The sequence below is a fragment of the Tachysurus vachellii genome, chromosome 16, assembly GCF_030014155.1.
Source record: "Tachysurus vachellii isolate PV-2020 chromosome 16, HZAU_Pvac_v1, whole genome shotgun sequence".
Taxonomy (NCBI): domain Eukaryota; kingdom Metazoa; phylum Chordata; class Actinopteri; order Siluriformes; family Bagridae; genus Tachysurus; species Tachysurus vachellii.
Window position 1 is genome coordinate 4,654,584 of NC_083475.1, and position 12,361 is coordinate 4,666,944.

The window sequence follows — 12,361 nt, forward strand, 5'->3', positions numbered from 1 at the left end:
GGTCATTAATGGAGAGCTAGGACAGGCGTTTTTACTCCTCTGTACCGGCTCTGTGCAGAGTCAGATACCCAGACTCACTACGGTTCTCTCCTTTTTTACAATACAAACAGCCTGGGAAATAGTGTTATGCACACACTAAACACATAGCCAAAAAGAGGGGGAGAGGTGAAGGATGGGGCACAAGTAAAAAAAGAAAGTGGTGTTTTCCACTGTCTCCAAGTATTTGAGGGTATATGATTTAGAGGAATACAATAATACTTTTTTTTTTATTAAAGAGAAATCTGCATTCTAAATTGTTATAAATGCTGATTCTGCTCTGCACCTCTAGTATGGATTAACTGACAAAGCACATTGTGACAAGCTGGGCAGTCTGGAATAAAGCAAGCACAAACAATAGTGTGTTAGTTACATACAAACTCATTGTGTGCCCATGGGTTGTGTTTTTGCATCAGACACAAACACACTGAGCTGATTGGAGATCAAGATGGACAAGCGACACAAGTGGAATCAAATGCTGATTGAGTGTGGTTAGCATGAAGACCTGTAAACAGACCGTTTTTAGACGGCTTTAAGATAAATGGAAGGCTGTGGCATAAAAAAAAAAAATTCAGACAGCATTTGGTCACTTCCCTTCCTCCCCCCAAAGGTCAGACAATTTACTATTGTGCACTGCATCAATGAATTGCATTGGCACTCTGAGGAACTGTTTCAAAGCTATCAAGATAGAGAGGAATGGAACAGAGAGAGAGAGAGAGAGAGAGATGAGGCAAATGCTCTAGCCCTGCACAGCCCACTCTGTCTCTCAGCTAATCCACTGTTACACATTCTGTCTAAGAAAAAGGTATCCGCAGCCTGTGACTGTGTCAGAAGGATTTTAGACCCTTACAGTGTGTGACTCAAGTCATTCATCCGATGGAAGATGTGAATGTGTAAAAACAAGGCAAGCTGCTTTATCTTACAGCAGTCCATCCTAAGCCAGTCTGCAGCTGCAAAATAGCGTTATGCAGCCCCAAAGCCAGCAAATCTGTACTTATAAAGAACCCAGAGCCCAGAAACAGAACAAGAAAGTGAAAGAGGGTGAGAGAGGATGAGATAGTAAGAGACGTTAGAGAGGACTAAAAAACTGCATCAAACCAATTCACTGCTTAAATCAAAATGTGTCAGCATTTGCACTTCCACTGAAGGACAAAAGGGGGAGTGAGAGCATAAGCCTGTGTCTCATCTGCTTGCTACAATGCAGCGGAAAAAAAATTGAGCCAGAAACAGCAGCAGGAAAGAGAGAGAGGGAAGGAGGGAGTGAGGTAGGGAGTGAGGTAGGGAGGGAGAGACTTTCAGGGAGAATGAGAATGCTGTTGCCGTGGGGATGCACTTTTTCCTTGCCAGAACAATCCTCCAGCAGCTCGAGCCAGGCGCCTGGGCAGCCAACAAGGGGATGAGCTCTCCAAAACTGCTCTCAGCTAAGGACACTCATCTCAGCTCCATACAATACAGATACTTTCCAGATCAATGCAGCGTCATAGCGGGGAGGAAAAGCTCTCTCTCTCTCTCCCCCCCTTGCTCTCATTCAAGGGAACAAGAGACAGCATGCTTGAACGCAAGTGAACGCTTTGTACAGTGAACAAGCCTTAACGTTTTTTTTTAAATGTTTTTCACCGTTACTGCTACCTCCAATCTAAAACCTTCTCACCGACCTTTTCGACGGATTGCAGTGAGAGCATGTGAAGAAGGGTGCAGCTACATCAGGGAAAAAACATAACCTAATGACTGCAGTGCTTGTGTCAGCCTTTTTGACTGAGCTCCACGCAAGCAAATGGACAAGCAGTGAAAGAAGAACATCGGAAACAAAAAAAAATAAATAAGTGGAAAAAACTGGAGGGTAAACCGAATGAGAAGAGAGCGCATTTGAAAAGACGGTGGAATTTTCATGCTTCTTCCTCTTACCCCCCCTCCCCTGGTTTAGTGCATGTACGCTTTTACCAGGGAGATTTATGTTAGGTATTTAGTGGTGGCATCGAACGACAATTTCCAAGGACTATCTGCGGACAGACAGTCAAAAAGCAAAGGCGCATGCGTCAAAACTGGAATGTTTATCCTAGCCTAAAGCTCTACTGCTTCATATACTCCTCTGTGGATTTATCAGTAATCATTTTGTTTTTCCATCAAAAAAAACAAACAAAAAAACAAACAGAATTTGCCTTTGGATAAAGGAATACAAAATATTCACCTATGTTTTAAAAAAAAAATGGACCTGTAAATTCAACGAGGTAGGTTTCTGGTCTTTCCAACCCTTTTAATACATTTAGTCTGTTATTTCCTTCTTATTTATTAATGCTTGACTTCTGCCCACTGAACCCATCCCTTTTGATCTCATACACCTTTCACTGAAAATTATCCCACCCCAGTACCGTAAATGGAAAACCGAATGAGAGTTTTGCTTAACCCAGGGTAGGGGATAGCTCTCTTAACTGGACACAAATCCTTCCTGTTATTCCCTTTTTACCTCCATCCTCCCCAATCTTGCTCCCTCCCCTCCCCAAGACCATGTTGAAATATGAGTCTGCCACAACATGAGTGTCCTGGAGCGTGTAACTGCACATCGAGTCAGGAAAGCTGCCCTGCTCTTTGTCATCTTTCTCATGGTGCAAATGTATGTGGAGGAGGTGGGTGCACTGGGGACTCAGGGTTGCCCCCCTGTCTGCTCCTGCAGTAACCAGTTCAGCAAAGTGGTGTGTACCCGCCGTGGCCTCACTCAGGTGCCCCTCGGCATTCCCTCCAACACAAGACACCTCAATCTAATGGAGAACGCCATTGAGGCAGTGCAGGCTGATGCCTTTCGCCATCTCAATCATCTGGAGGTGCTCCAGTTAGGACGCAATGCCATCAGACAGATTGAAGTGGGAGCTTTCAATGGGCTGACCAATCTAAACACCCTGGAGCTCTTTGATAACAGGCTGACTGTGGTGCCAAGTGGGGCTTTTGAATATCTCGCTAAGCTAAGGGAACTGTGGCTCAGAAACAACCCCATTGAAAGTATCCCCTCTTATGCCTTTAATCGTGTGCCCTCTCTCATGCGACTGGACCTGGGTGAGCTGCGAAAGCTTGAGTATATTTCTGAAGGGGCCTTCGAAGGTTTGGTCAACCTCAAGTACCTCAACTTGGGTATGTGCAACATCAAAGGGGATATTCCCTATCTGAACTCACTGCTAGTATTGGAGGAGTTGGAGATGTCTGAGAACTTTTTCCCTGTGATCAAGCCAAACTACTTCAGAGGACTAACTTCACTTAAAAAGCTATGGATCATGAACTCTAACATAGGACTTATTGAACGTAATGCATTTGATGACCTGTCATCACTGGTAGACCTAAATCTAGCCCACAACAACCTGACTTCTCTACCCTATGACCTCTTTTCCCCACTGAGGTACCTGATGGAACTGCACCTCCATCATAACCCCTGGAACTGCAACTGTGACTCACTTTGGTTAGCACGGTGGCTGCATCAGAACATCCGTACAAACTCAACTTGCTGTGGCAGATGCCATTCACCAGCACACATGAGAGGCCGTCGGTTGGTGGATGTTGATCAAGGAGACACAGAAGCGATGCAGTGTTCTGCACCCTTCATTTCTGATGCTCCAAGAGACCTCAATATTTCAGCTGATCGAGTAGCAGAGCTTCGATGTCAAACAGCACCTATGTCATCAGTGCAGTGGTTTTTACCAAATGGAACTATACTGACACATGCAACAAATCACCCACGCATATATGTGGTTAAGGATGGGACTCTCAACTTCTCAAATGTGCTGGTGAGTGACACGGGCATGTACACCTGCATGGTGTCTAACGCAGCAGGAAAATCCAATGCTTCGGCTTATTTAAATGTGAGTGCCGCAGAGCTCAACACATCCAACCTCAGCTACTTCACCACAGTTACAGGAGAAGTTCTCAATCCAATGTCCAACATGCCCAAACGCCGGACCACTGCAGACAGAGCTCAGAGCTCCACAACCACTACTTCGCCTTCAGTCTTTCAACCCGTTTTCATCTCAACACCAACAGTCATCCTCCAAAGCACTGATGTACCACCTAGCCGCCTGCCAGCCAAGCCCACAACAAAAGTGACAACAGGGAAACCGTCCAAAACTACCAGTCTGGATGAGGCAATGAAGACTACCAAGATCATTATTGGCTGCTTTCTGGCAGTAACACTGCTTGCAGCAGTCATGCTTATTGTGTTTTATAAAATAAGGAAGCGCCATCAACAAAGGAGCACAGTTTCAGCAACAAGGACTGTAGAGATAATTCATGTAGATAAGGAAGACCTACCACCACCCGCATCTGCAGCCAGTGTGTCAGGAGATGGGACAGTGAAACTACCAATGATAAGAGACCATAATAGCATTCAGAAATTAGACTACATCACCCACAAACTAGACTACAACTACCACACACCTGAACTCAAAACAGATTACAGCATCCACAAACCCAAACCTCATTTTAGCAAATCTAAACCCAGATCAGATGATACTATAGACATTCTGAAGACCGACTACACTAAACAAATGTCCAAATTTGATTACAACACACTTGCACACTTGGACTATAGTTCTCAAAAACCTTCAACAAACTATACGCACAAGTCACTGCCTGATTATCACATACACAAAAAAAATGAGCAGAGTTCATACAATCCTGGATATAGCACTTATAAGCATGACTACAAACCTCAAGCAGTCAAACTGGACTTCAGCCCATTCAAATCAGATTATAGCATTCACAAACCCAAAACGGACTACAGTATGCACAAGCCCAAATCTGATTACATTCCTAACAAATGTGGCGTCAACTACAGCCCCTTAAAGATGGACTGTAGTCATTTTAAACCAGACTATAGTGCATTTAAGCCGGAATACAGCCCAATAAAGGCAGCATACTTTAGTCACAAACATGACTTGAGCCTGCAAAAACCTGAGATGGATTACAGCCACCATGAGATAAAATACAGTACTCAGAACTCATGCAAGCCTTGGGCACATACAAATAAATGGGCAGAAAACAGCAGCACTGGAAACTCCCTTCCAAGAACTTTACCCAGAATCAGTATGCCTGATCCCTTCATCATAAAAACACACAACAAGGAGAAAGTACAAGAGACTCAAATCTAGCCCTTATCTTAAAGAATGCACCACCTTGAAACATACACACATACACACACAGGGTGGGCTCTTTTAGAGAGAGAGAGAGTGAAGGTGAGTGAGTGTTTGTATGCACGTGTGAGCTCGCATGCACGCATGTGTGTGTGTCTGGGAAAACCATTGAGTACTGGCAAAATGACAAAAATAAAAATGACATTTAACAAAACTGAGCTTTTCTGCCCATAATATTTAATGTGTATAAAAATATGTAGAAATACTTGATCTACTCTTTCACATTACTTTGGCTGTGAGCGTGTAGAAATCAAATGAATAACACCACGCATTCAGTCCGAGCTAAGAGTGGTTCTCACAAAGTGAACGTCAAATTTTGCTCAAATTCATAAACACAGCTATTACATCGTGTACATTACACTTGGCAATAAAAAGCACTTATTTAAGGTAAAAACTTTAAATTACCCATTAAAAATGTGGATATGATATGATAAGATTTTGACAATCAGCGAAAGTTCCCATTAATAGAAAAACATGATGACGACAAGGCTTGGGTTTAAAAGCTGTAAGACATGTTATCCCCAAGTGATGAGAGAGATACTGATGTAGGTGATGACTAAAGAGATTTTTTAAAAATTCTCTGATATTTTGATTGTCACTACTCTTGTACTGTTTTTATTTTTTACAAATATAGAGGTAGGTAGGATCGCTTGCTATAGCTTGTCTGCTCAGGATGATCATATTAAATCAGGTTAGGATAAATTCAAATGAAAATATAGAGATGAGTTACTAAGAACTCTTAAAATAGTTTACTTGACTTTCTTATATAAAACACAGAATCTTATTAAACCCTGAAAGGTTACTGTACAGGCTGGGGTTATGAATAAAACTGCTATGTAGATAGACCAAACATTCACTGTTGTCTGATTTGTATATTTAATTTACTACGTAATACAGTTAATTTAATCTAAATGAATATGTGACAGCTGCTTTTAGATAATGATATGAAAACACATGTTAGTAAAATGGGGAAAGAATTATAAATGCAAACAAGGGCAAAAGAAATAGGTATGTTTTCGAATTTCATATCTTATAAAGGTCAAAACTGTGAAAGAATTTCCCAGGACACACACACACACACACACACACACACACACACACACCTCTGTGTGCGATAATGGGCTGGTGATAGAGAAGCTAATCATACACAACGAAACGTTGTTTTAAAAACTATTTTCTACCTTATATTGGAATTTTAAAGAGGAGTTGTTTAAAATGTCATTATGAAATGAAGAAATGAGGGTCGTGTTTTTGCAGGACATTCTGTGGAATTTCTAAACCATATTATAGAGATTGCAGTAAAACAAAAGAAAAAGTATTGGAATTATTTATATTGATAAGTTTTTATTTAAGAGAAAAAAGATCTAAGTTGATATTTACATATTTATCTTGTAAGCACCATGAATTTTGTACTTGTGCCAAATGTCGTAAAAATGCAATAAAAATTATTTTTCCCCTTTACTATGTACCTTTTTTATGATGTCTACAGTTTCTCATGATTAGCAATGGAAGTCAGTTAGTCTTGTCTAAGGAAACTTGAGTGTGTGTAATACAGTTTTAAGGTAACAAACAGTTTTAGGTGAGATACAGACACCAGAAAAGTTAATTCATTCTCCTCCGTACTTGAATCACTATTTTAATCACAGCATTAGAAGAGATTATTAAGATTCAATTCTGTGTTCACACATGGTATGCAAATCTTAATTTTTTTCTGTTTGTTCCAGTTAACAACAAATGAGGCAGATATTTATTTAACAAATATCTTTTTTTATATAAAATAGCCTTTGTTTTGAAACAAATTGTGTCCTGAAATGAAGGGAAATTTCCGTATGCTCTTAAGTACCAGTGTAGTGCAGTTAGTGACCTGCTACTGAATTAAACCCATTTAACAGTTCTGTAGTGGTGTTAGTGATAGAAATGCTGCTAGATATGTAATAAGATATGTATCAAAATAATTATTTTTAGTACTGACTATAATTAAAAACAACAATTGATGAGAAAAATCATCAATAGGGTAATCAATAATAAAAACAAAAAATGGAAGTCTTATGGAAATATAGCTCTACAGATCATCCAACTACAAAATGGTAATGGTATATAAAAGTCTAATTCTTCAGCCTCAGTTCATCACATCAAGATGTTGGAAACTTTCATACTAGGAAAACCAGTACCATCTCATAAAACCAGTTTTGGATGACTTAAAGGTGGGGTCTCCGTTGTTTGAAAGCCAATGTCGCCATTTGAAATCACCAAAACAAACACACCCCTAACCCAAATGGGTCCCACCCCTGTATTGATAGCTCCACCCACACATACATACGTAACCCAGGCAACTAATAGAAAGAAATGTGTCTATCATAGCTGAAGGGAAGAACAATACGATTGCAGATAAACAAACAAGCAAAAATGACACACAAGCATAATCATGCAAAGGACAAAGGCATATATTAGTTCTGTGTAACAAAACAAAACCAACGTTACTCACCTATCGAGAAGGAAAAAAGCGCCTCAGAGTCTTAAGTAAAGTTGGTCATATTTGTGTAGTAACAGTGTTTAGCTCAGGAGTTATTGACTCGGGAAACTCCAATCTGTGAATATGCACCAACTTCCTGCTCCTTCAGTTCTCTCCAGCGCTGGAAAGCTGATCCTATATTATCACGGGTCCTACTTCTTGCCTTATCGTAAACCTTTCTTCGCTTTCTTTCTTTGTTTTTATCCTCCATGTCAATGTTAAAACCGCTTTCTGCTAATGTCACTCATGCGCACTGAACACTCTCTCCGCACATATCAACAAGACACGCCCCTTTCTGCTTACTGGCTACACGTTTGTTTTGTTTTGTTTTGTTTGGCATCCCAACACAGTTTTCTGAAGCATTTCTCAAAAAACGGAGACCCCACCTTTAAGCTCTGTCACATGGAGTATCATGCTGGAAGTATAAATGGTAAATTGTAACCATGAAGGTGCACCTTCTGTTCTTACCTGACAGAAGAGGAACGTGACCTGTCTTCTGCTATTCCACATGATGCGCATTACATGCTTTTCTGCTCACCACAGATGTACCTACTGGTTATCAGTTACTGTAGCCAATCTGTCAGCTCCAACCAGTCTGGCCATTCTCCATTGACCTTACTTATTATCAACTTGTTTCTGTTAACAGAACTGAAGCTCACTGCATGTATTTTCTCAATTCTGATGGTTGATGTGATCATGTGTGCATCTCCTTCCCAAAATCTGCTTGTTTTTTCATTTTATTTAGCTGCGATTATATCAAATATCACATGATGCAATTTATTTTGGTAAGACAAAATATTTGGAGAACCTGATATTAATTTTTTTTTCTTAGTGATATGGTTAAAATCGTTTGATCATAAATAAGCTCCTGTGCTCCATCCTTCAGGGCAAGCAGTAACTGCCCCAGTGTGCCTAAACACAACCTGAACAGATTATAGCAGTGTATTTGGCAGACATTCGCGTTGACTCTGAGGTAAAGTATGTGATGTTAGAGAGTAAAGAGGGAAGACCACAACATAAGTACTAGTATCACATCAGCTATCTAACCTCCAAATACACGTGGCCAAAGGCAACAACCATTGACCATGTTTTGCCATTTCATTATTCTGCTCCAGTTACTCATACACAGCACTGGAAAAAACATGAGTGCCAAAGAACAGACCATGCAATGTATAGAAAACTAATCAACTTCTGACCAATCTGGAGGTAGGTGCTTTTCTCTCATATGCACTTCTTTTATCACATGCAAACACTATATGGATAAATGTATGTTTTCAGTTGAAATCCTATTTAAGGATATTCCTGAAGATATGGTCAGAAGTTGTAAATTCACTGTTAGAAGCCTTAGTTGATCTCAACCCTAATACCAGGTCTGAAATGGGGGCAGGTTAACTGGCCTCCACAACCCTCTGCTACCTTTAGCACCAGCAGCGTTCAGCTAATTAAACAAGAGAAACATCAGACAGACCAAATGGTAAACCATCCTAATAGGTGCTTTCTTAAATTATTCATTTGAGGCAGTAGTAAATCTGTGGTTAAGGAACTAGGCATGGATAAAAGCTTCAAACAAATGAGTAAATGTAAATTACAGGTTGCCATAATAATTAAATAGTCCATGAATAAAGTATAGGGCTAACCTCAAACCAATAATAAATGCATCTGTCTCTCTCTCGCTCTCTCTGTCTGTCTCTCTCTCTCTCTCTGAGAGACAATTTCTTTTCTTTCTACTGTCCATCTCCTATCTCAAGTTGAACTGTATCCATCCATGTTTGAATGTTATCACATTACTCTAACGTTCATGGGTTAGCCCACTGTTGCTGATACTACACCACTTTGTGCTTTACACAATGTAATGATGCTCCTGCATTTAAGATAATTCAATCCACAACCCCACATGAAGTGAGGCGGCTCATGGCAGCTAGAGGGCTGGTCTATTAATAGCTATTTAGTTGGCCTGACGGGTATTTCAGACTTTTGTGCTTTTTCTTTCACAACTGGTGGCCCGAAACTGTCTGCGTAGGAAATGTGTTTTCTTCTGCTAGAACATTTATTTTGTAAGATTTGTAAGAGCTGCAGATTTAACAAAACAGGCATTTTAACAGTACTATCTACACCTCTTGAGACATCCTTTAATAATGCTGCATTACAATACAGAGCATATTCACCTGCAGAAATGTACCATACAGAACTGGAATAGTGCCTCTAATTTACACAAACATGCTGTGTATGTGTGAGATGCTGTGGAAGTTAGGCATAAATATAACTGACAGCCTGTGCTCATATGATTTCTGTCTTCCAAGAGCTACAGCAGCACCATTTCTTAAAAATAGAACACAAACATGTCAGACTGTAAAATTGCAATCAGCTGGATAAGGACTGGGCAGATTTGCATTAATAAAGTATTGCTACACTCAATCTCTTTCTCTCTTGCAGCCACACATCACAGCTGAGCAGTATGGGAATACTGAGCTCTTTCAGCCCTGCTTGTTCTTTCTTTAGTGTCACAGTGAGAGGCTTTGGATAGGAAAGCACACAGACATTAGATGCTTCTCTCTGGGTGCGTCATTGTCCTCACTGCCAGCAGAGGTCAGCCACAGTGCTAGCCTAAACCAGCATGGGACTACGAGTGCCAAGAAATTATTGCTCTAGATTAGTCCTTTTCCCTAGACCTATGTGCTACAGCAGCACACAGATGAATGAGTCCTACAGAGAGACAATGATTAAGAAAAGGACAGAATAACATGCGTCACAATGCACACTTACTATGAAAAAAAAGATAAACAAAAAAAAGCCACTGTGATCTATCTGAAGGTTATCAAAATTGATATGGGTGCACAATACAAAACACTGTTAACTGTTTAATGGCACATACACACAGATCCTTTCAAGGAGGGTAAAAGTGGCAATCACTTAGAACCCAGCAATGACCATGCATGAGCTAAAATATATATACAAGTTCCTCAGAGTTTGCTTTGGCACACAACAGAGAAAATAACAAGGTGCAACAAGGTTTGCTTCAGCTTGGGGAAAAGTAATCATGAGCAGCCAAAAGGTGGGGTTTAACAAATAAACAACAGAATTATGTTGGCATCAAAAAGCATAACACTACAATTGGTCTTTGAATCATAAATGTTGGAAATTTCACAACCCTACTGAGTGCACACAGCTCAGCAGAGGCATCATAACTTTAAATTTAAAAATGATTTATTAGAGTCATCAGATTTTACACACCACAAAATGTCACCCACACAAAGGTTCAGCAAAAGAGAAAGAGAGAAAAGGAAACAGAAAAGTGGAGTCTCTCTCTCCCTCATATTCTAATCCATCCCCCACCTTTCTCACTATTTCTTGCTGTCCAGTCACTTAGCAACACACAAGCAAGTCATGCTCTTCTTCATTATTACCCAAGAACTGCAGTGGAACATGCTGACAGAAGGAGAGGAAATAAAGTAAATGTCTACGAAACAACAGATTGACCAAACAGCCTGTATTTGATCAGTAATCATTATAAAACCAAAAAGCCTCAGCCTGCCAAAGAACTTTTTTTTTTCCCTCTTGGGGCACAGAGGTATTGTACAGTGCGGTACAGACAGACCCAGAATGATGTGTATTTTATTGTTTCATTTGATACGAAGCTCTTGAATCTGCTCTTTGATAAGCTGACGGGATGAATCAACAGTCTAACCTAATAAAGCAGGCTATTCCTCATAAAATATCTATAAATATCTTTCTCAATATCTCAAATCAGAAGATGAAACAAACAACACTCACAAGCATAGCTGTAACAACACATCTCTATATGTTCATCTAAATAGATACAAAATCCAGTCCAAATTCGATTTCCAATCAATTCACAATACTAACACCACTAAACTATAATAGTAATAACACCATTAAAAGGTATCACTGAAAAGGCTGGAAAGCTATGCTTTAATATTGCAAACAAACTGTACTACAAATTCACCATATTTTTAAAAAACTACAAATTCATTGAAAGTTTCATCACATGAAACAGCAACATCACATCATAGCAAAACACGAAATCTGTTCCACATGCTCCTCAGACCTCTTTGTCCAGTGTGCTTTTGGGACCAATTCTATCCTACAGGACTCTTTTGATTACATGGCCTAGGAGAAATGTTGGTCTGCCTCCAATGGTTTAATTGAGGTTTATTCAGACATATAGAAATGTGTTTATTTAAAAGTGCATAAAAGCATTTTGGCAATCAAAACAATTAGAATCTACCCAAAGTAAATTTGTGGTTTAACAATGGTGTTCATGCTGAATCTAGAACCTCTGCTTTTAATTGTGACAATGTAGAGGAGCATAAAGAAGCCAGATGTGCTCTCTGTAAAACCATTAGAATTACACCAGTACAGAGACAAGACAGAAGCGCAGTTCAAAATCACTGACATAAGAGGCACTTGGCAGGAAATTAACAATATCCCAGACTTTAAAGGAAATAAACACAATCAACACTCCGCTATGAGCACAGCTGACTCTCTTCCCAGACAAGCTTAATCATTTTTATGCTCATTTTAAGGCAAACAACTCCACCCTCACTGTCAGATTCTGAAGTGTATGGAACCCAATCCTTCCAATGGGCAAATATCCGTAATTACATGGGTCCAGACTGCATTC

At 39.9% G+C, this 12,361-nt stretch overlaps 2 protein-coding genes across 2 annotated transcripts in view; one reads left to right on the plus strand and one right to left on the minus strand.

The window, feature by feature from the left end:
* snd1 (staphylococcal nuclease and tudor domain containing 1) overlaps window positions 1–12,361 on the minus strand; it is a 68,294-nt gene that overhangs the window by 17,659 nt on the left and 38,274 nt on the right. The gene's annotated exons all lie outside the window — the stretch shown is intronic.
* On the plus strand, window positions 1,310–6,617 carry lrrc4.1 (leucine rich repeat containing 4.1). Its single transcript, XM_060889367.1, has one exon. The coding sequence runs from the start codon at window positions 2,568–2,570 to the stop codon at window positions 5,163–5,165; it is 2,598 nt and encodes an 865-aa protein (XP_060745350.1). The 5' UTR covers window positions 1,310–2,567; the 3' UTR covers window positions 5,166–6,617.

Excerpts from the sequence above, each read along its gene's own strand:
- lrrc4.1 (XM_060889367.1), top strand. The coding sequence starts at position 2,568 with ATGAGTGTCCTGGAGCGTGTAACTGCACATCGAGTCAGGAAAGCTGCC.